The sequence below is a fragment of the Thalassophryne amazonica genome, chromosome 7, assembly GCF_902500255.1.
Source record: "Thalassophryne amazonica chromosome 7, fThaAma1.1, whole genome shotgun sequence".
Classification (NCBI taxonomy): Eukaryota; Metazoa; Chordata; class Actinopteri; order Batrachoidiformes; family Batrachoididae; genus Thalassophryne; species Thalassophryne amazonica.
Window position 1 is genome coordinate 115,223,266 of NC_047109.1, and position 24,704 is coordinate 115,247,969.

At 40.9% G+C, this 24,704-nt stretch overlaps 1 protein-coding gene across 1 annotated transcript in view; it reads right to left on the bottom strand.

Annotated features, from left to right (window-relative positions):
- LOC117514799 (zinc finger protein 236-like) overlaps positions 1-24,704 on the bottom strand; it is a 240,910-nt gene that overhangs the window by 137,002 nt on the left and 79,204 nt on the right. Inside the window, exons 15-18 of the mRNA XM_034175391.1 lie at positions 24,109-24,210; positions 7,107-7,246; positions 6,411-6,514; positions 1,544-1,695 (exon numbers count right to left, since the gene is read on the bottom strand). Coding sequence (XP_034031282.1) covers positions 1,544-1,695; positions 6,411-6,514; positions 7,107-7,246; positions 24,109-24,210 — 498 coding nt within the window. The remainder of the gene's footprint in view (positions 1-1,543; positions 1,696-6,410; positions 6,515-7,106; positions 7,247-24,108; positions 24,211-24,704) is intronic.

Genomic DNA, 24,704 nt, shown 5'->3' on the forward strand with positions numbered 1-24,704 from the left:
ATGAACAGAGTAAGAATTTCATTATGTGGTATAACTGCCTGTTTTTACTGTGCACATGGCAATAAAAAACTCTTAACTCTTAACTTAACTCTTCTTCTGTGAAGGGATAACAAAGCTTGAACATCAGTGGACCAAGTGCATTGAAGTCAAGAGCAACTATGCTGAAAAATAATGCAAGAACGATCTTTCTCCTGTGACACTTTCTGGGTAAGGCCAAGAACCTTTTGAAGTACACTCATATCTTACAATTGGCACCCAGCTCAGTATCAATAAAATTAACCATCAAAATGGTCCTGTTTTTTTTTCTTTGGTGTGGCCGTTCATGATGATAAACTTGCTTCTCACCTTCTCCCTGTACTAATGGCTGGTCAGTCAAAGGCGCCTCCAGGGTCACTTGCTGGCCTCCATTCACAACTTCTGCCTGGCCCAGTCCCAGCATGCTTTGCTGGTCTGCTGTGGGAGGAGGTGGCTGCTGGAGGGAGTCGCCCTCCAGTTCCACCTGCATGTCATGGGCCACATTGGTCCCTCCTAAGGAGTCTTCTGTCGGTGGAGGCTGCAGCTGCTGAGCGAGTTCAAACCTGGTTTGGTAAAACAGAGAAATTAAACGGAGCATCATAGCATTTACCATGATGATGGTTATCTGATTAAAAACTGAAGACCATCATTATAGTCTTTCATTCTTTCCACAGTCTACTAATGATAACAAAGGCCACATTTTGACAGACAACTGAGGCAGCAATGCAAAAATGACTGTAGATTGTGGGATTATGTTTTATAACAACCACAAAAAACCTGCCAGTTATCTTTGTGGTCGTGTACATGATGTCAAAGGGAAATGGAAACTAACTGGCTCGAGCTGTGCCTGTCAAACACATATTTTATATTATGTAACGGCTGAGATAAGGGCTCCAGTGAGCGGGTCATGATTTTAATTACAGCGCACGTACGCTTTCAACTTAAGGGCCCCAGTGACCTCCCCTTGGTGCCCTCAGTCACCATAGAAAGTTTGGTGTTGATTGCTTAATTACTGTGGCTGTGCATACCAAACACACACACATACAAACACACACATGCACAGAGTCGGCCTTATAAATTAGATTTGAATTTTTAGTCTTTTAATCATTAAAAACTCTCTATACTTTGTGAAACCTTAACTTTCAGGAAGACTTTAATATATTTCAGATCATTCTTACGGTCTGTGGATTCCTTGTCTTCTCTTCAATATCTTAAATGTCAGTGCAGAGTGTCTGAGATCATTACTCCTGCACGCAGGTGTATTATTGCATTTGCTATTTGCCTCAAGTGTAAATGTATTAAAGATGATTGTCATGGTGATGTGACCAAAATGCAGGATGCTTGGGAAGACTTTGCTGAATACTATTTGTATGCTGACTCCTAGTTCAACTGAAATAGTATGGAATATATATGACATATTTGTTCCTATTTAGGATGACAGAAGCCTTCATTATGATGTGACTGAAAAACACATTCAACTGGGGAAAATGGATCAAAAACGGGCTCCAATCAGAATGAAACGGCTCACCTGTGTGGGTGTTGAGATGAGATTTAAGCACGCCGGCTGACACAAAGACGCCTCCACAAAGATGACAACTGTATGGTTTCTCTCCCGTGTGGGAGCGAACGTGCTGTTTCAGGTGGCTCGACTTCTTGAAGCCCTTATTACACCAAGAGCACCTGAAGGGAGAAAAAGCTTCAGCGTCACTGTTGTTCTTTGTCAAATGCTTCAGTCTGTGGAAAAACAGAAGCTTGTGATGACAAAAATAACCAAGAAAAAAAAAAAAAAAAAAAAAACATAATAAAAAATACAAACTCATCAGAACCAAATTCTTGGGGTACATCAGGTTCTTTATGTAATGATTCATGGGTTCTTTAAAATTTATTGGAAATTTGGTAAACTATATGTTTTTAGAAAGCATCTGAAATGAGGAATCTGCAACACAATGTTTCCATTTTTCCTAAAAGTTGTTATGGCCGCTATCTTGTATTTCCAAAACTGACGACCATCGGAAACTTACTTTTCACTTTCTTGACCTCTGTTTATTTGTGGGTCAACATCATGGTACACAGTTAACAAATGACAGCAGGAAATATTGAATACATGTTTGTTTGTTTCTTTTTAAACAATAGACATAATAATATCAGGATCTGATTATTAAGGAAAAGACATCAGCTTCCCACAAAAAACCCAAAATGGCTGCAAACACTATTACTATTCATCAGCTTCAGTACTTTGCAGTTAGTATTTCTGGATCCTTGCCCTCCAAAATCCTTATTTAGTCACTTCAGTTATGCAGCAGGGGAGATGGTCAAGCGGTTAGTGCACTTGGTTTCACCCCAAAACCCACCCCTGCCACATTTCTCCATATAATGTGGAGTTGTGTCAGGAAGGGCATCCGACGTAAAACTTGTGCCAAATCAACATGCAGCTCCACCTTGGATCTGCTGTGGCAACCCAGAGTGTAAAAACAAGGAAGCAACCGAAGGAACTTACTAGTGACTTCAGACATGATCTTTGGTTAACGAGAAGTCCAGAAAGTAAAAAATTAGTTTTGGAAGGTTTACATTATGGGAAATCCAAGATGGCCACCATAACAACCATTGGAAATAAAAAAAAAATGGAAACATTGTTTTTTGGATTCCTCGTTTCATAAGCTTTCTAAAAATAATAGTTTACCAAATCTCCAAAAAACTTTAATTAATTTACACAAGGAACTAGGCTTTATCCTAGGAGGATATGGTGGCAAAGTGGCTTAGTGGGTAGCACTGGAGCCTTACAACAAGAAGTGTTGTGTGATCGCTTCCAGTCCTTTCTGTGTGGCGTTTGTATGTTCTCCCGTGTCTGCTGGGTTTCCTCCGGTTTCCTCCCACAATCAAAAACATGCTTATTGAGGGTCTGCTCCTTTATGTGCCTCTGACCAAGGCAGCATCTCTACTGCTGGTGAACACAGATGAATTCTGTCCATTCGTTCGCTGTTTAAGACAGTGTTATGGTGAACCGGTCCTTCTGGTTGACTGGTTCATGCGTTGTTCGGTGGATCTTGATGTAGAGGGAAGGTGACAAGTCGCTGCCAGGACCAGATGTTCCTCTAATGCATTCCAGACAGAAGCAGAACAGTTCCAGAGATCACAGGTGCCTGTCAGTGGTGCCTTTAAAGGATCCTCCATCATCCATAATAAAATAAACTAAAAGACAACGATAATAATATTAAGTTTAATTTGTAACACATTTTGAACATATCGCAACATGGACACCACAGTGGCTTAGCGGTGCAAGCACTGTTGGGATGATGTTGAGAGTTAGTGCAGAGGATTAGTTCTTTTAGGCAAGTGGGGGCAGTGCCATAGATGCACCGGTGAGTAAAGAGGAAGGGACCTTTCTGTTCAACAGACGAGGAGCCAGTGAAACAAATGGAGAATAGGTGTGATATATCCCTATTTGTCACTCTCATCATGATCCTTGTGATGCTGTTCTGAATGTTCGGTACTCTCTGAAGAACTGGAGGTAGGGCCCCCAGTGAGAAGTACATGACAGTAATCCAGCTTGGGGACAAAGGAAGTGGACTAACTTTTCAGAATCTGATAAGGTGAGAGTGGGATGGAGTTTGGGAATATTTCTGAGGTTGGTGAATGACAGAGGGATAGGAATGCCATGTTTAAAGACGTAATGATGGTTGTGGAAGATGACTGAATTTGGGGTTGTGGGTGCAACCAAGACCACTTCAGTTTTGAAGGTGTTCCACTGGACCTTTCAGCTCCTTCACACAAGCAGTGAGTATCAATATGATGACGACGATGATGATGATGATGATGATGATGATGGCAATGTTGCAAAGTAGTTTGTCAGTTTTCATGTAAAGTCAATAATCAGCAGAGCAATGACATTTGACTGCATAGTAACTAATGAGATGGCCAAGGGGGACCATGTATAGAGTGAAAAGCATGGAGCCAAACACTGAGCTCTGGGATCTTGCATTTTCTATGTCAGTGAGGTAAGACTGAAGCCAGTTCAGGGTCTTGTCAGCAAGTCCATTGCTGTGAGGAGTATACAAGTACTATTCAGGCAGCACGGTGGCTTAGTGGTTAGCACTGTTGCCTCACAGCAAGAAGATCATAGGTTTTGATTCCCATCTGTAGCCTTTCTGTGTGGAGTTTGCGTGTTTTTCCCCGTGTTTGTGTGGGTTTCCTCCGGGTGCTCCAGCTTCCTCCCACATCCAAAACCATGCAGGTTAGGTGGATAGGAAACATTAAATTGTCCGTAGGTGTTAATGTGTTTGTTTGCCTGTATGTGACCCTGCGACAGCCTGGGTCCTGTCCTGGGTGTACTCCGCCTCACACTCTATGACTGCTGGGATAGGCCCCAGCCCCCCGCGACCCTTAATTGGACTAAGCAGTTGAAGGTGATTGAATGAGTATACTGACCCAAACATGCATCCAAGGTCTTAGTGACTTTGTGCACCAAGTTTGACTTTGATACACAAAGTCTTTGTCAGGATATCATGTACACAAGGCCTCAGAGTTGACTCCTTGTTGACCACAATCACAATCAAAATACACTGAGGTGTTAGTGAGGTGACCTTCAAGTTTCATATTGATACACAAAGTCTTTGTCAAGTGTGTGTCTGTAACATTTCAGAGGCCACGCCCCTTTGTGGCCACAATTATAACCAAAACACACTCAATGAACAACTTAGTCAATGTCACTTCGATGGCCAAATTTCACTTTGGCACATGAAGTCTTTGTTTTAAGAAGGTATCAGAGAGCTGGAATCACCACATGCCCAACGTCAAACTTGTTGACTTGATACACAAAAGCTTTATCAAGATGTCGTAAGGGATTCCAAGACCTGCTTCACCTTCATCGATATGGAAATAAAAAGCAGTTTATGGGATTTGATGTACAGGAAGGGAGTAGAAATACAGTAGGGTTCAGAATAATAGTAGTGCTATGTGACTAAAAAGATTAATCCAGGTTTTGAGTATATTTCTTATTGTTACATGGGAAACAAGGTACCAGTAGATTCAGTAGATTCTCACAATCCAACAAGACCAAGCATTCATGATATGCACACTCTTAAGGCTATGAAATTGGGCTATTAGTAAAAAAAAAAAAAAGTAAAAAAAGGGGGTGTTCACAATAACAGTAGCATCTGCTGTTGACGCTACAAACTCAAAACTATTATATTCAAACTGCTTTTTTAGCAATCCTGTGAATCACTAAACTAGTATTTATTTGTATAACCACAGTTTTTCATGATTTCTTCACATCTGCGAGGCATTAATTTTGTTGGTTTGGAACCAAGATTTTTCTCGTTTGCTAGTGTGCTTGGGGTCATTGTCTTGTTGAAACACCCATTTCAAGGGCATGTCCTCTTCAGCATAAGGCAACATGACCTCTTCAAGTATTTTGACATTTCCAAACTAATCCATGATACCTGGTATGCAATATATAGGCCCAACACCATAGTAGGAGAAACATGCCCATATCATGATGCTTGCTTCACTGTCTTCACTGTGAACTGTGGCTTGAATTCAGAGTTTGGGGGTTGTCTCACAAACTGTCTGCGGCCCTTGGACCCAAAAGGAATAATTTTACTCTCATCAGTTCACAAAATATTCCTCCATTTCTCTTTAGGCCAGTTGATGTCTTCTTTAGCAAATTGTAACCTCTTCTGCACGTCTTTTATTTAACAGAGGGACTTTGCAGGGGATTACTGCAAATAAATTAGCTTCACACAGGCGTCTTCTAACTGTCACAGCACTTACAGGTAACTCCAGACTGTCTTTGATCATCCTGGAGCTGATCAATGGGTGAGCCTTTGCCATTCTGGTTATTCTTCTATCCATTTGATGGTTGTTTTCCATTTTCTTCCACACGTCTCTGTTTTTTTTTGTCCATTTTAAAGCATTGGAGATCATTGTAGATGAACAGCCTATAATTTTTTGCACCTGCGTATAAGTTTTCCCCTCTCCAATCAACTTTTTAATCAAACTATGCTGTTCTTCTGAACAATGTCTTGAACGTCCCATTTTCCTCAGGCTTTCAAAGAGAAAAGCATGTTCAACAGGTGCTGGCTTCATCCTTAAATAGGGGGACACCTGATTCACACCTGTTTGTTCCACAAAATTGACAAACTCACTGACTGAATGCCACACTACTATGATTGTGAACACCCTCTTTTCTACTTTTTTACTAGTAGCCCAATTTCATAGCCTTAAGATTGTGCATATCATGAATGCTTGGTCTTGTTGGATTTGTGAGAATCTACTGAATCTACTGGTACCCTTGTTTCCCATGTAACAATAAGAAATATACTCAAAACCTGGATTAATCTTTTTAGTCACATAGCACTACTATTATTCTGAACACTACTTATAAGTGAGCAGCCAACCTGTAGGATCTCTTGCTGGTGTCCTCGCTCTCCTGTTGATAGTCCTGTGGTTCGGTGGGCAGCTGGAGTTCACCCTGAGTGCTCTGCTGAAGAAGGCCATTTGCCTAAATGAACAAAAAGAAATCAATAAAACACAACAGCAACTCCACAGAGAAATAAAACATCCTAAGAGAAACTGATCATTTTTAGTCGTTTCCGCTGTAATGACCCCGAGCAAAAACGGAGATGCCAAAAGAAACGATTATCTTCAAGTTGTAAATGTTGATTGTAAAGTTTAATATCAACCAATCTGCAACAAATAAATAATAGATTTTATTGGTCACAGGCCAACAAATGAGAAAAATATTTCCCTGAGAAAGTCTTCCCAAGGGATTAGTAAAGTTCTATCGAATCTAATCTAAGATAAATGCTGTGTTGTGATAGGATATAATTAGTATTAATGCACTGATACAGGATTTTAAACAATATTATTATATTTATAAGGACCTCATAAAAGAATATTTGTAACTATAAAAGATTTTGACGTGTCAGTACTGCTTTCATGGTGGTACAGCGGTTGAACTGTGGGTTCACATGTCTTGATGATTGAAACCTGTCTCCAGGTAGAGTAAAACTGTTGTGTTTGATATATTTTGTTGAGGTGTACAGGTTACGAGGACGGCTTTGAGACATTAGGAAACACTTGGAGGCACTTACCACCTCAGCAGTGGGAACGTGCAGCAGATTCTGTGGGTGGTAGCTGGACGACAGAGCCTGAGACTCTAAGGTGCTGGAATCCTGCAGCTGCTGGACAGCAGAAAACTGAGGCTGGCTGTAGCTTTCAGTAATGTTGAAACCTGGAAGGAGTCACCGAGAGCAGCTTTATATACTAACGGTTATTGTTTACATTTAATATAATTTCTGCAAAAGCAACAGAATATACATTTTCACCACAAATAGAATTTTCAGCTTGGAAATCTCTGCAGTTTTAATTGTACAAATGTGCCATACTTGCAAAAGACCAGTTCAAATATTACTGCACTCATGGATGTTGGCCTTAAAATGTGGGCAAGCTCAGGGGCAGCGCTATCATGTGGCAGCAGAAACTGACTGCACAACAGAAAACCTGGTCTATATTCTTATGCTGGTTTTCTTCCTCCCCAGATTGGTAGGCAGGGACCGCCAAGACTGCCAAAGTGACAGAGCATACACTTTGTGCAGTTTCGACGGGTGTGTTGTATTTGTGATAGAGAAGGAGGAGAAGGCTCTGGAGATGCATGTGAGGTTTCAGCAAAAGGGAATGAAAGTCTAATTTCTTAAACAAATCTCTCACCAAAGTGAAATCTCTGGAAAGAGAACCCCTCCAAAAACTGCCATACAGGCCTCAAAATTGGTTATTTTCTGACTTAATATAGTCTAGAAGCAGCCCAAGTTAAGAATATAACAAAATGAAACTGGAGTGTTCTTGATAATGAGTGTAATTTGTGTGATGTGTTTACTGGGCTCCAGCCTTCTCATCTGCACAGGCACCTTCTCTGACAGACACGTTAGTACACAGTGACTGGGCTCCCGTAACAAAGCCTTGTAGGCTTCCAAAACCCACATTAAATCACCTGTGTGGAAGTTGTCATTTTTGTCATCACAATGTAAAATCAAATAATTTTAAAGACTTGGTTTTATCGCAAACGTGAATATATTCATTTGTTAATTCACTGCAGTAAATGCGGTTGTTTTTTAAGTGGATTGTACTAAAGGACAGGGTGTCTGAATATACTGCTAGAACCTAGTGGACTTTTAAAGATAAATACCCAACGGTTACACATTAAAGAAAGGCTGGACATGGGAGCCCCAGTACTTTAAAAGACCATGGCTAATGAGGCAGACCCTCATTTGAACCATTTCTCATCTTAAACCCATGGTATATACTAGTCTTAATGAGGAAATGGATTACTGTATTTTCTGGAGTATAAGTATTTTACTGCTTTGGCAGGTACTGCAACTTATATTGTGGTGTGACTTATAAACAGAAGGGGGAAAAAAGAAGAAAAAAAAAAAACATTTTGTATTATTAACAATAATAATTATTAGCATGACTACTGACACAGACCTTTCACAGAAATCCAAACACTAAACAAAATAAACTCCAATAATAAAATAATAAATGACAGTAATAAAAAGTAAACAACAATAATGCACAAAAATCCCAAATTAAAGAGTTCAGAATATAGAAAAAAAAAGTGTGCCTTACACTCTGGTGCACGTTATGTGGGTTTTTACTCTCCAAGAGGCCATTTTTAACTGGTACAATAATTAATCTTTGAAGTCCTACAAAATATTAATATAATACTTATATATAATAACACTATATAGAATTATATATAATACTAGTACTATGTATAATAATGCTAAAAATACAAACACTCTATTTAAAAATCAAATTGGAGTTCATCAAATTTCTAAACAGTAAATAACAGCAACTGTGAGCTCCCCCCCGGGTGGGAAAATTACTCAAGTTGACTCAAGACTGAGCACGATGCCTTCAAGTGAACTCTTTTCCTGAAGACAGTAACTAATAATGCCAGTTGCTGAACGTTCACTTGTGTTTAACTTTTCAAAGCGCTGGTCTAAAAATTGCCGGTTGCACAGTGACGACAGCTCCGCCTACACATCCTTTAATCACTCTGAACGCTTGGACTATTGAATAGTTTGGCAGCATGAGTACTTCAGTTTTAAAAGTCTGTATTAGAGTGTGTGACGATGTTCAACGCTTGCAAACAGAATACAAACAGTTTATGGACAAACAGATGAAAAGTCCAACCATGATTTGTTAAAAAAAAGAAGAAGAAACAAATCTAAACACCCCGCTGACAGTCTGTGTCTCTTTCTCTCTTAATAATATTCTACAAATACACTGGAATTAGTAGAATTACCCCTGATATTACGTTCAAACAACACAGGTACTAAATTAAGAAGGAAAATATAATAAATAAATCAATGTAAATCAGTGCACCAGCAGTTTAGAGAGTGCACGAGAACAAATGTAATTTACTGCACAAGGACAAATGTAATTACTGCATAAGGACAAATGTATTTACTGCATAAGGACAAATGTAATTACTGCACCAGGATCACTTTACTTAGTGCACAAGAACAAATGGAACTAGACCTGCCAGCAAGTATACACGGAGTCCCAGTCCCATACGAGGACCATCTTCCCCGCCCCTGTGAAAACCATGTGGCTCATAATAGTTGTAAGATGTGGACCTGACCAGCGCTGTCATCCCAACTTTGATGTCAAGAGGAGCAACTTTAACTGAGACATCTGTACTTTCCAGTATGTGCACTGAATAACAGACTTTGCTCCACCATGTGTATTAAGTGTTGAGCGTCCAGAAAGCAGTGATGCAACACAGTCCTGTCAATCTATATTCATCAATATTCAAAATCTAATTTACCTTCATATCTGTTCAACCAAGTGTTCTACCAAATAGCAGCAACACTGACAGAAATATTCTCTTTTTGGTACATATAAAGGTCAGAGGTGATTGGTCAATGGATTGAGTTGAATAGATTTTTTTTTTTTTTTTTTTAAATATGACAATCACAATATCAGTCACTTAAAGGTGCTTCTTCTGAAAAAGGTTTCACCTGACTCAAGCACACTGGGAATAGTGTTCAGAAAAAAGACTTTCTCAGGAATTTTGATCATAGCAAGGAACCTCAAGCACACGAGGCTCAGTGTGGTGACTGTCCTTGCAAATATCCTGCACATCCCACATATACGTCTCTGCCACACTTCTCACCTTTTCTCTTGGCACTCTGTCATTAGCTTTCTTTAAATTCACAAACAAACTATGCAGCTCCTTCTGGCCTTCTCTACACGTCTCCATGAGCACGCTCAGAGCAAATATTGCATCTGCAGAGCTCAGTCTGAGTGATTTAAAGCTATTCATACTGAAAATTATAGAAAATTCTTCTTTAAACATTGCTGGTCTTTGATGGATAAGTTGTTAAGATATGAATTTCATGCTTTTCTATGCATCTAATTTCAGATTACTTCCTCACTTGTGATACCAGCTTGTGACCTACAACTATGAAATCTGGCATGTTGCTTTTTGTTCATTTTTCTGTGTCACCGGACCATGTTTCATATCTATTGGACTTAATTATCTTAATAACAAACACGAGTGTTCACTGAATGTATGTACAGGTTGTGGTACATATGTGAAACACCTCCCGAGCCCCCCGAGGCCCATGTGATTCCCTACATTTCAGATGTTGGGATGTGGGTCTCACCACAGAACCACATGGGAGATAGCACTATCTCTCCAAGTTTATTGTCAAGATGACAAACTTCAACCAAGATGTCCTTTCTTTTCAGCACATCCACTGAAGAACAGCTGCAACTCCCACTATGTCAGCATCCTGTGGAAGGTCTTTCTCTCTGGCACTCTCGTGAGACACTCCAGTTCAGTGTCAACAACACAGCCTGCCTTCCTCACAAGTCTGTCCACTCCTTCAGTGTTACTCTTCTTTGTGCTGTCTCTCCAGCACACAACAGCATAAAAGAGGAGTGTCATTTGCAAAATGACGCATGTCCACTTTATGTACTAGTCACAAAATTCTTGGATCCCACTCAGATGTGATCCACAATTACAACATAGTGAACCTAATGTAATTTGGTGCATGTATTTTACGTCAATTTTTGCCATATTTCCATTTGTGGCACCCCCATGTGACCATATGTCCATCAAATTTGACAGACAGCCTTTGCTCATGGCTATGTATCACTGTGCAAAGTTTCATGTTTATCTCAAGTAATGTTGGGAATTTATGTAAGATTTCCCTGCAGTAGTTTCTCCTTTATTAAGATGGCAGCTTTTGACCTGCCAAGCTCATTTCAATAACTTCAGCTCCTTATCGTCCATAGATTCCACTTACAAAGACTGGTGTCGATCAAAGTGACAGCTTGGGACAAGATATATTTGAAATGTTTTACGTGGCAGAGGTGGTGGAAAAGTGGTTAGTGGTCTGGTTTCAGTGTGAAAGGTTCTGGTTCAAACCCCACCCCTGCTACATTTCTTCATGTAATGTGGAGTTGTGTCAGTCAGGTTGTGTCAGTTGTGTCAGGAAAGGCATCCAGCATAAAACTTGTACCAATTCAACAAGCAGATTCACCTTCAATTTTCTGTGGTGACCCCAAGCGCAAACAAGGGAGCAGCTGACTTACTTTTACGAACATTGTCACCATTCTTGCTGTTTTTACCCATAACTCCAGAACATTCTGTCATAGATAGTCCAAACTATACATTTTTGGAATCTTTATGATCAGACAAATAATGTGGTATAGTTTTCAATATTATTGGAGCATCTTTTAATCTTGACCCCTGTATAATTCTTCAATTGACCCCTACGTGGCTGCCTATTGAAAATTCAACAGTAATGTTTAAGGAGTACTTGTGGTACATTTGGTGCTTCTATCACCATTTGTTTCAGTTATCTGCTGCACTAATAACACAAAACAAATTGCAATCCCAATATCATGATATTGCATAATGGGAAATGTTGCACCTCAGGTTGTGACAAAATGTTTGTTTATTAAAGCAAAAATTTAAAATCATGAAAAAATATTTGGGGAAACAGTGTTTAAACATGATATTTTCAGATGTGTTTTGTTTGCAATTATTTATATGAGCACTATTGACCTGCTTTCTGAGGGGTTTTAAGGGCGCATACAGAAATGGAACTCAGAGGTTCCTGGCCACTTTAATCTACCCCAACCTCAACTCAACATAAAAAAATATAATGTCCACCTACCACATTAAAGAGACAGGGAGAGTTCACGCAGTCTGAGAGAGACACAGAGGAGCCTCAGACTATAGAGCCACTGAGGCCCCTGTGCAGTGAGTGCAGTATAGTGTGTACCAAACCAGAACAATCAATCAATCAATTTTATTTATATAGCGCCAAATCACAACAAACAGTTGCCCCAAGGCGCTTTATATTGTAAGGCAAAAGCCATACAATAATTACGTAAAAAACCCCAACGGTCAAAACGACCCCCTGTGAGCAAGCACTTGGCGACAGTGGGAAGGAAAAACTCCCTTTTAACAGGAAGAAACCTCCAGCAGAACCAGGCTCAGGGAGGGGCAGTCTTCTGCTGGAACTGGTTGGGGCTGAGGGAGAGAACCAGGAAAAAGACATGCTGTGGAGGGGAGCAGAGATCAATCACTAATGATTAAATGCAGAGTTGTGCATACAGAGCAAAAAGAGAAAGAAACACTCAGTGCATCATGGGAACCCCCCAGCAGTCTAAGTCTATAGCAGCATAACTAAGGGATGGTTCAGGGTCACCTGATCCAGCCCTAACTATAAGCTTTAGCAAAAAGGAAAGTTTTAAGCCTAATCTTAAAAGTAGAGAGGGTGTCTGTCTCCCTGATCTGAATTGGGAGCTGGTTCCAGAGGAGAGGAGCCTGAAAGCTGAAGGCTCTGCCTCCCATTCTACTCTTACAAACCCTAGGAACTACAAGTAAGCCTGCAGTCTGAGAGCGAAGCGTTCTATTGGGGTGATATGGTACTATGAGGTCCCTAAGATAAGATGGGACCTGATTATTCAAAACCTTATAAGTAAGAAGAAAAATTTTAAATTCTATTCTAGAATTAACAGGAAGCCAATGAAGAGAGGCCAATATGGGTGAGATATGCTCTCTCCTTCTAGTCCCCGTTAGTACTCTAGCTGCAGCATTTTGAATTAACTGAAGGCTTTTCAGGGAACTTTTAGGACAACCTGATAATAATGAATTACAATAGTCCAGCCTAGAGGAAATAAATGCATGAATTAGTTTTTCAGCATCACTCTGAGACAAGACCTTTCTAATTTTCGAGATATTGCGTAAATGAAAAAAAGCAGTCCTACATATTTGTTTAATATGCGCTTTGAATGACATATCCTGATCAAAAATGACTCCAAGATTTCTCACAGTATTACTAGAGGTCAGGGTAATGCTATCTAGAGTAAGGATCTGGTTAGACACCATGTTTCGAAGATTTGTGGGGCCAAGTACAATAACTTCAGTTTTATCTGAGTTTAAAAGCAGGAAATTAGATGTCATCCATGTCTTTATGTCTGTAAGACAATCCTGCAGTTTAGCTAATTGGTGTGTGTCCTCTGGCTTCATGGATAGATAAAGCTGGGTATCATCTGCGTAACAATGAAAATTTAAGCAATACCGTCTAATAATACTGCCTAAGGGAAGCATGTATAAAGTGAATAAAATTGGTCCTAGCACAGAACCTTGTGGAACTCCATAATTAACCTTAGTCTGTGAAGAAGATTCCCATTTACATGAACAAATTGTAATCTATTAGATAAATATGATTCAAACCACCGCAGCGCAGTGCCTTTAATACCTATGGCATGCTCTAATCTCTGTAATAACATTTTATGGTCAACAGTATCAAAAGCAGCACTGAGGTCTAACAGAACAAGCACAGAGATGAGTCCACTGTCTGAGGCCATAAGAAGATCATTTGTAACCTTCACTAATGCTGTTTCTGTACTATGATGAATTCTAAAACCTGACTGAAACTCTTCAAATAGACCATTCCTCTGCAGATGATCAGTTAGCTGTTTTACAACTACCCTTTCAAGAATTTTTGAGAGAAAAGGAAGGTTGGAGATTCGCCTATAATTAGCTAAGATAGCTGGGTCAAGTGATGGCTTTTTAAGTAATGGTTTAACTACTGCCACCTTAAAAGCCTGTGGTACATAGTCAACTAATAAAGACAGATTGATCATATTTAAGATCGAAGCATTAAATAATGGTAGGGCTTCCTTGAGCAGCCTGGTAGGAATGGGGTCTAATAGACATTTTGATGGTTTGGATGAAGTAACTAATGAAAATAACTCAGACAGAACAATCTGAGAGAAAGAGTCTAACCAAATACCGGCATCACTGAAAGCAGCCAAAGATAACGATACGTCTTTGGGATGGTTATGAGTAATTTTTTCTCTAATAGTTAAAATTTTATTAGCAAAGAAAGTCATGAAGTCATTACTAGTTAAAGTTAAAGGAATACTCGGCTCAATAGAGCTCTGACTCTTTGTCAGCCTGGCTACAGTGCTGAAAAGAAACCTGGGGTTGTTCTTATTTTCTTCAATTAATGATGAGTAGTAAGATGTCCTAGCTTTACGGAGGGCTTTTTTATAGAGCAACAGACTCTTTTTCCAGGCTAAGTGAAGATCTTCTAAATTAGTGAGATGCCATTTCCTCTCCAACTTACGGGTTATCTGCTTTAAGCTGCGAGTTTGTGAGTTATACCACGGAGTCAGGCACTTCTGATTTAAAGCTCTCTTTTTCAGAGGAGCTACAGCATCCAAAGTTGTCTTCAATGAGGATGTAAAACTATTGACGAGATACTCTATCTCACTTACAGAGTTTAGGTAGCTACTCTGCACTGTGTTGGTATACGGCATTAGAGAACATAAAGAAGGAATCATATCCTTAAACCTAGTTACAGCGCTTTCTGAAAGACTTCTAGTGTAATGAAACTTATTCCCCACTGCTGGGTAGTCCATCAGAGTAAATGTAAATGTTATTAAGAAATGATCAGACAGAAGGGAGTTTTCAGGGAATACTGTTAAGTCTTCAATTTCCATACCATAAGTCAGAACAAGATCTAAGATATGATTAAAGTGGTGGGTGGACTCATTTACATTTTGAGCAAAGCCAATTGAGTCTAATAATAGATTAAATGCAGTGTTGAGGCTGTCATTCTCAGCATCTGTGTGGATGTTAAAATCGCCCACTATAATTATCTTATCTGAGCTAAGCACTAAGTCAGACAAAAGGTCTGAAAATTCACAGAGAAACTCACAGTAACGACCAGGTGGACGATAGATAATAACAAATAAAACTGTTTTTTGGGACTTCCAATTTGGATGGACAAGACTAAGAGTCAAGCTTTCAAATGAATTAAAGCTCTGTCTGGGTTTTTGATTAATTAATAAGCTGGAATGGAAGATTGCTGCTAATCCTCCGCCCCGGCCCGTGCTACGAGCATTCTGACAGTTAGTGTGACTCGGGGGTGTTGACTCATTTAAACTAACATATTCATCCTGCTGTAACCAGGTTTCTGTAAGGCAGAATAAATCAATATGTTGATCAATTATTATATCATTTACCAACAGGGACTTAGAAGAGAGAGACCTAATGTTTAATAGACCACATTTAACTGTTTTAGTCTGTGGTGCAGTTGAAGGTGCTATATTATTTTTTCTTTTTGAATTTTTATGCTTAAATAGATTTTTGCTGGTTATTGGTAGTCTGGGAGCAGGCACCGTCTCTACGGGGATGGGGTAATGAGGGGATGGTAGGGGGAGAGAAGCTGCAGAGAGGTGTGTAAGACTACAACTCTGCTTCCTGGTCCCAACCCTGGATAGTCACGGTTTGGAGGATTTAAGAAAATTGGCCAGATTTCTAGAAATGAGAGCTGCTCCATCCAAAGTGGGATGGATGCCGTCTCTCCTAACAAGACCAGGTTTTCCCCAGAAGCTTTGCCAATTATCTATGAAGCCCATCTCATTTTTTGGACACCACTCAGACAGCCAGCAATTCAAGGAGAACATGCGGCTAAGCATGTCACTCCCGGTCCGATTGGGGAGGGGCCCAGAGAAAACTACAGAGTCCGACATTGTTTTTGCAAAGTTACACACCGATTTAATGTTAATTTTATTGACCTCCGATTGGCGTAACCGGGTGTCATTACTGCCGACGTGAATTACAATCTTACCAAATTTACGCTTAGCCTTAGCCAGCAGTTTCAAATTTCCTTCAATGTCGCCTGCTCTGGCCCCCGGAAGACAATTGACTATGGTTGCTGGTGTCGCTAACTTCACATTTCTCAAAACAGAGTCGCCAATAACCAGAGTTTGATCCTCGGCGGGTGTGTCGCTGAGTGGGGAAAAACGGTTAGAAATGTGAACGGGTTGGCGGTGTACACGGGGCTTCTGTTTAGAACTCCGCTTCCTCCTCACAGTCACCCAGTCGGCCTGCTTTCCCGGCTGCTCGGGATCTGCCAGGGGGTAACTAACGGCGGCTAAGCTACCTTGGTCCGCACCGACTACAGGGGCCTGGCTAGCTGTAGAATTTTCCACGGTGCGGAGCCGAGTCTCCAATTCGCCCAGCCTGGCCTCCAAAGCTACGAATAAGCTACACTTATTACAAGTACCATTACTGCTAAAGGAGGCCGAGGAATAACTAAACATTTCACACCCAGAGCAGAAAAGTGTGGGAGAGACAGGAGAAGCCGCCATGCTAAATCAGCTAAGAGCTAGTAGCTACGCTAAGCTAGCGGATTCCTAAAAACACGCAAAGTGAATAATGTGTAAATAATTTAGAGGTGATTCAGCAGAAGGAGTGCTTTAGTTAAGGCACGTAAAGATTACACTGGGAAACAAATCGTAATCTAGATAACTAGATCAATCTAACTGCGCAGATTAAACAGCTAACAGATACAGAAAAACACCGCTGTGCTCCGGAACAGGAAGTGATACAATACCGCAGTGAGAGCCAACCACCAGTAGAGGCAAGCAAGAGCAAAATCAAACTCAATGTGTGGCTGATCGTCTTCCAGTCCGGCTAACAGTTTTTGAACCCCGGAGGGAACCCTGTGGTCGAATGCTTGTGACTCTGCAGAGCCAATGGGAGCTGATGAAGTCTTCCAGAGAGCAGATGATAATTTCCAGTGTAGTGTTGATGACTGTCTGAAGAGTTTTCCTCTCTGCTGCTGAGCAACCAGTGTACCACGCTGAGATTCAGCCGGCTAATTCACTTTCAGTACAGGAGCTCTGTGGACTGTTTTTCCTCAACACTCACAGGAAGCACAGTTGCTGATGTGCACTGCTGCTGTCCAAAACACACCTTAAAATATGTGGGTTCCCAGGAAGTTGAAGGTGCATAGAGTCATCAGTGATGTAGAGTAAGGCAGGGTGCACTTGTCCTTTTTGAAGTCAATGCCAAGTTCTTTTTTGTTTTGGTGTTCCATGTAAGACTGTTTACTGTACACAACAATCACCACAATATCAAGTCCTGGAACTCATAGCTGTAGACCAATTCCTCTCCTAAGTCCAACCACAGTGTTGTTATCCATGATTTTGATGATGCTCTTGGTAGGATGTGCTGGAGTGCAGAGGAAGTAACAGACTCAGGACTCAGCCTTATGGTGAGTCAGTGCTGAGGGTGACGATGGAGGACATGTGGTGACCATGACTCACAGTTTGTGGGTGGCCAATGAGGAAGTCCTTTATCCAGGTGTAGATGAGAACAAAGAAGTGCAAATTATACAGTTTTCCAACAAACAAATCTGCAGTGAGTTATAGTGTATGGAATCTATAAACGTTCTAAGTGACTCTGCGCAGTGTCAACAGTTATGGCATGTTCTGTAGCCCTTTTAGCTCTGAAAGAAAACTGATGTGGATCAAAGGTCCAGCGAAGGCTGGTGTTGATGTGCTATCATGTGTTGATGTGTTGATCTGTCAAAGGACTTTGTGACCAGCAGTGAGAGTGCAACTGCTAGCAATTTGTTAACACTGTTGAAAACTGTTTGATCCGGTTGTGGAAACCAGTGACTTAGCCTACTTTCCTGGAGAATAAAGGTTTACTGACCTTGACTTTGCAGAGGATGCTGTGATCTTTGCAGAATGAATGGATACTCTGATTGCAGCACTTGAGAAGACGAGTGAGGAATCAGAGTGTCTGGGTTTGAGACTATACTGGATCAAGACTAAGATTCAGGCTTTTAATGACTTCCTGGACTCAGCCACCAGAAATGTGTCTGTATAAAGAGTTGCACATGTAAAGACGTTCACTTATCTTGACGGTGACATACATGTCTCTGGGTCCTCGGCCTTTGAGATCGAGAGGCACCTGGAAAGACTCTGTGGAGTAATGAAGCCACAATGCTGATATCTTTGCAAGCGAACGGAGGACCAAGTCTTTAGTGTCCTGGTGCTGCCTGTCTTGCTGTATGGTTGTAAGACTCGGATGACAACCAGTGATCTAAGGCGACGATCGGATGTCTTTGGTACTGGTTGTCTTCGAAGGATCCTTGGGTCCCACTAGAATGACTTTGTATCAAATACGTGATTACTAAGAGAGGCTAAGTTGTGGAGGATCACTTACATTGTGAGGGAGCATCATATTTGACATTTTGGCCATGTGGCCTGCTTCTCTGTGCATGATCCAGCACGCTGGTCCCTGAGTCCTTGAGGACCCCAGCAGCTTGGGAAGGCCAAGGGGATGTCCACATTTCACCTGGCTGCAGCAGATAGATTGCTGTTTAAGAGAAGTGGGAATAGACTGGTTGTCTGCCTGGATGGCTGACAACCAGGACCCAAAGTGGTTCTGTGGTGTCGTGGCTGCAGCATAAGTACATGCACCCAGACTTGACTTTTCAACAACGGTTTCTTGGGAGACAGAGATGATGTTGGCTGACTTTAGACAGGGTGTGTGATGATGATAACAGCTTGTTTTCATGAAAGATGTTCTTGAAGACCGCTGACAGTTAGGCAGAACCTTAAGTACTTTCTTGGGTCGACTATCAGTATCAGTGACCTTCCTCTGGTTCACTGGCTTGAGCGTCCCTGAACATTGAGTGTTTGGGTGATGGAGGGTGTGCTGTTCATGTGAGGCTGTTTTACCTCAAGACGAGCAAAGAAATGATTTGTTTCTTTAAATATTCTGATTATGCACAATTGGTTCATTTGTATATATTTGTGAACATGCATTAAACTATGTTTCAAAAATCCAGGACTGCAAATTCTGACCAGAACTGCATATTTCTCTACTTTGCAGAAAAAAGAATCACAAGTCAAAAGACAGAATAAAACAATCAATGTACGGACAGGAGTTAATAAGACTCAGATTCACTAAATGGTTTATCGTCAGCAAGCTCTGTCACACTGTATATCATAAAAAGTGATTTATTTACCAGCTGCTTTTGTAAGTGTGTTTTGGTCTTTTTTATTCGCCATTTTATTTTTCTTCCAGCATTACAGTGCATGAACATGGTTCTCATTACCTCGCCTTCAATAACCTGTCATAACATTCTGTGCGTGAAAAATAGCACTGCAGAAAAGTCACACAAGTTATTTTCTTCACTGACTCGAACATTTGTTTAATTTACTCAGCAGAGTGTGCTGGTAAACAAGAGATCAGTTTTTTTTTCTTACAAATGCAGTCATGATCAGTGTGGGGCAATGGAAGACAAAGAATTTATTTTTTTTGCAAATACCTTATTAGTATCTGAATTTTTTTTTCAAGGTCAGTTCAATTCTGCAATCAATCATGATACATTTTCCTGCTGTACATCCCCATTTACCTGAGCTTTGGAGATATTAGGAATCAATTCTTAGACATAATAAAATCATCGGCATTTATTTATTGTCTGTTAGCAGGATTACGTCAAAACTACTACATGTATTTTGACAACATTTTCACCACAGATGGATATTAGGCCATGGAAGACTTCTCTAAATCTTGTAGGTGTTCCGTATCCGGATTCTGGATCAGGATTTCAATTTGTACGCTTCACGTTCTAGGATTTTGTGGATTACATCAAAACTACTAAACAGATTTTCACCAAATTCAGCACACATTGGTGTTAGGCCTTGGAAGACTCCATTAAATTTTAGAGGTGATCTGGATCCAGATTCTGGAACAGGATTTCACTTTGTAGACTTTTAAGGATTACATCAAAACTATACTCAACAAAAATATAAACGCAACACTTTTGGTTTTGCTCCCATTTTGTATGAGATGAACTCAAAGATCTAAAACCTTTTCCACATACACAATATCACCATTTCCCTCAAATATTGTTCACAAACCAGTTGAAATCTGTGATAGTGAGCACTTCTCCTTTGCTGAGATAATCCATCCCACCTCACAGGTGTGCCATACCAAGATGCTGATTAGACACCATGATTAGTGCACAGGTGTGCCTTAGACTGCCCACAATAAAAGGCCACTCTGAAAGGTGCAGTTTTGTTTTATTGGGGGGGATACCAGTCAGTATCTGGTGTGACCACCATTTGCCTCATGCAGTGCAACACATCTCCTTCGCATCATCCGTGAAGAGAACACCTCTTCAGTGTGCCTAACGCCAGCGAATGTGAGCATTTGCCCACTCAAGTCGTTTACGACGACGAACTGGAGTAAGGTCGAGACCCCGATGAGGACGACGAGCATGCAGATGAGCTTCCCTGAGACGGTTTCTGACAGTTTGTGCAGATATTCTTTGGTTATGCAAACCGATTGTTTCAGCAGCTGTCCGAGTGGCTGGTCTCAGACGATCTTGGAGGTGAACATGCTGGATGTGGAGGTCCTGGGCTGGTGTGGTTACACGTGGTCTGCGGTTGTGAGGCTGGTTGGATGTACTGCCAAATTCTCTGAAACGACTTTGGAGACGGCTTATGGTAGAGACATGAACATTCAATACACGAGCAACAGTTCTGGTTGACATTCCTGCTGTCAGCATGCCAACTGCACGCTCCCTCAAATCTTGCGACATCTGTGGCATTGTGCTGTGTGATAAAACTGCACCTTTCAGAGTGGCCTTTTATTGTGGGCAGTCTAAGGCACACCTGTGCACTAATCATGGTGTCTAATCAGCATCTTGATATGGCACACCTGTGAGGTGGGATGGATTATCTCAGCAAAGGAGAAGTGCTCACTATCACAGATTTAGACTGGTTTGTGAACAATATTTGAGAGAAATGGTGATATTGTGTATGTGGAAAAAGTTTTAGATCTTTGAGTTCATCTCATACAAAATGGGAGCAAAACCAAAAGTGTTGCGTTTATATTTTTGTTGAGTATATTTCGTGGATACGACCTCATGATGTAAAACCAAGATCAGGAAGACACTATTTTGTTTCAGCTTGTGAATCAGTCAAACTATTCTGGATCAGTATGAAATTACTGCATTGTGTTGTGGAATCCAGATCCAGGCCAAGTCCGGGTCATGATATGAATCACATCTTTTATTTTGAGTCCACATCAATCATTGGCTGATGTCAGAAATTTCCGATTGCTCTTATTATTATTATGACTATTATTATTAATAATAGTAATAATAACAACATAATAATATTGATTATGTTTGAGTTTGTTTCAAAATTTAAATATTGGAATTTTAAATCTATAACAGCTAAGTATTTAAAGAAAATAATCATGAATTTCAATGTCTCTGTGATGTGAAATGTAAAGAAACACATACTGGTATGTATTATCAATATTTGTGACTTTTTTCTGAGATTTTTTTTGTTGTTGTTGTTTGTTTTCCCGTGTTGAGCCCTTGGTTCATAGTATCCAGTACAGCTGTCGGGTTGAGGAAGAAAAGAGTTGGAACCAGCACACACCCTTGCTTCACACCATGGTTCACCACAAAGGCATCACTGGGTTCACTGCCAATTGAGACTTGTGCCTTCATTCCACAATGGAACTGCTTGATGATGTTAATAAGCTTGTCAGGGCATCCATAGGTTTTGAGGACCTTCCAGAGGGTTGTACGGTCGATTGTGTCAAATGCCTTTGTGGATTCTACATACAATGGTTGACGCTGCTCTGCAGCCTTCCCTTGGAGCTGCCGCAGAGTGAAGATCGTGTCGGAGGTGGAATGACCAGCCCAGAATCCACAATGAGATTCAGGGAGCACTTCTTCTGAAATGATTTTCAGTCTGTTCAGGACAATCTTGGCAAGAACTTTGCGAGCTATGGCCACTAGTGATATTCCCTGATGGTTTCCGCATTCTGCATGATCACCCTTTGGTTTCCATATTCTGCACAATCGCCCTTTCTGTTATAGATGGTGACAATTAAAGCATCTCGAAAGTCTTGGGGCACAGTACTAGAGAGTAGGCATCTGTTGAACAGGTCTAGTAGAGCTTTGCACAACTTTTCTCCACCCTTTTTCAGGATATATGAGGGAATACCATCCAGACCAGGTGCTTTGCCATTTGATGTCAACTTCAGAGCTTTCTTGAGTTTCTCCAATAATATACAATACAATAATTTGTACCTTTAATATTTACAGCATATACAACAAAAGCTCTTCCATATGGATTTACCCGCACAGCTCATTCCTTGTGGGCTTCCTCTTCAGCTGTTGACATGCATCTGGGTGTGCTGATCCTTCTTGGTTTAACAAGATGTTGAAGTGTTTCTTCCATCTGGCCTTGACATCTTGAAGGTCTGTGAGCAGCTTACTGCCATCCGCCGACTTCACTGGGCCAACAGCATTGCTCTTGGATGCATAAATGGCTTTCAGCCCAGCAAACAGTCCACGATAGTTATGGTTGTCAGCCATACACTGCAGTTCTTCTGCTTTCCTCTGCCACCAGTCATTCTTAAGAGCTCTCACTTCCCTCTGCATCTTGGGCTTGAATTCAGCAAGTGCATTCTTGCTCCTCTCCGAGTTATCTTGTAAATGTTGAAGATGCTTGCCCCTCTTCTCTTCTAGTAGCCTCTCACTTTTATTACCATGCTCCCAGAACCAATCAGGAGTCTTTCTATAGGGATGGCCTAAAATGTCCTTGGTTATAGAGTACACCACTTCCCTCAGGGCTTTCCAGTGCTGCTCCTCTCCAGCCAACTGAACACTCTCTATTGCAGCCAGCACTCTTGCCAGCTCACAACAGTGCTTGGAGTCTGTCAGCTTGCTAATGTCCAGTTTTTTAGTCTTGGCACTTGCAGACGTTTTCCTGCAAGGCAAAGTAATCTTCATTCTGAGTTGACACCTCACAAGGTAGTGACCAGTAGAACACTCTTGTCCATGCATTGCTTTTGTACAAAGTACATCTGTAAAATCTGACCTTCTCGTGATGACATAGTCGAGCAAGTGGTAGTGACCTGAACATGGGTGCTTCCAGGTGAAATAGTTTTTGTCAGGCTGGTAGAAAAACGTGATAGAAGACAGGCAGAGCTGAAGGTGGCAAAGCTGGAGATGGTGTGATTCTGTTTGGGACTGACGGGGATGGACAGGATTAGGAACATATCAGAGGGACAGCTTAGGTGGGACGGTTTGGAGACAAAGTCAGAGAGGCAAGAATGAGATGGTTTGGATATTTGCAGAGGAGGGACCCAGGGTATATAGGGAGAAGGATGCTGAGGATGGAGCCACCAAGCAGGAGGAGAAGAGGGAGGCCAAAGAGAGGTTTATGGATGTGGTAAGGGAGGACATGCAGGTGGTTGGTGACAGGAAGATGTAGAGGACAGGGTGAGAAGGAAACGACTGATCTGTTCTGGCAATCCCTAACGGGAGCAGCCAAAAGAAGAAGAAGAAGATATAATAATTTGTATCTTTAATAATTACAGCATATAAAACAAAATTTAATAATTACAGCATATAAAACAAAAGAAGTCATTCTGAGGTTGAACCCCCCACCCACAACTTGAAGTTTGTGCTACAGCTCGGAGTGATTGCATCGTAAAACATATGTTAAGATTTCATTAACCAATTCTGGCTCAGAAATTTTTCAGAGAGAAACACTGTTAACTGCCATTATACCAAGTGGCTATTGTTGAGTGGTTGTTTCATTCATTCATTTTCTGTACTTGCTTACTCCAGTCAAGGGTCACGGCGGGGCTGGAGCCTATAGCCTCAAAGTCTGAGTAGAGAACTTAAAGGGGTTAGTCAGCTAGTGTGAGCGTGGAGTTACCTTGTGTTAGCGTTTGCTGATCAAAGGCAGGCTGAGGGAGTGCTGGTGTCTCAAACTGGCTGATATTTTGGGGCAAAGCATGTTGGGTCGTCACATACGAATCTGTTCCCCCAAAGAAAGAGATGCAAACCGATACGGCTGGTTAGTCTAGACTATGCAGAAATACTCAAACTGATGGCTGAGTTTACAAATGACATTCAAGTTACACTGAAGCAAAACTTCTACATTACAGTAGTGTTCAGAATAATAGTAGTGCTATGTGACTCAAAAGATTAATCCAGGTTTTGAGTATATTTCTTATTGTTACATGGGAAACAAGGTACCAGTAGATTCAGCAGATTCTCACAAATCCAACAAGACCAAGCATTCATGATATTCACACTCTTAAGGCTATGAAATTGGGCTATTAGTAAAAAAAAGTAGAAAACGGGGTGTTCACAATAATAGTAGCATCTGCTGTTGACGCTATAAACTCAAAACTATTATGTTCAAACTGCTTTTTTAGCAATCCTGTGAATCACTAAACTAGTATTTAGTTGTATAACCACAGTTTTTCATGATTTCTTCACATCTGCGAGGCATTAATTTTGTTGGTT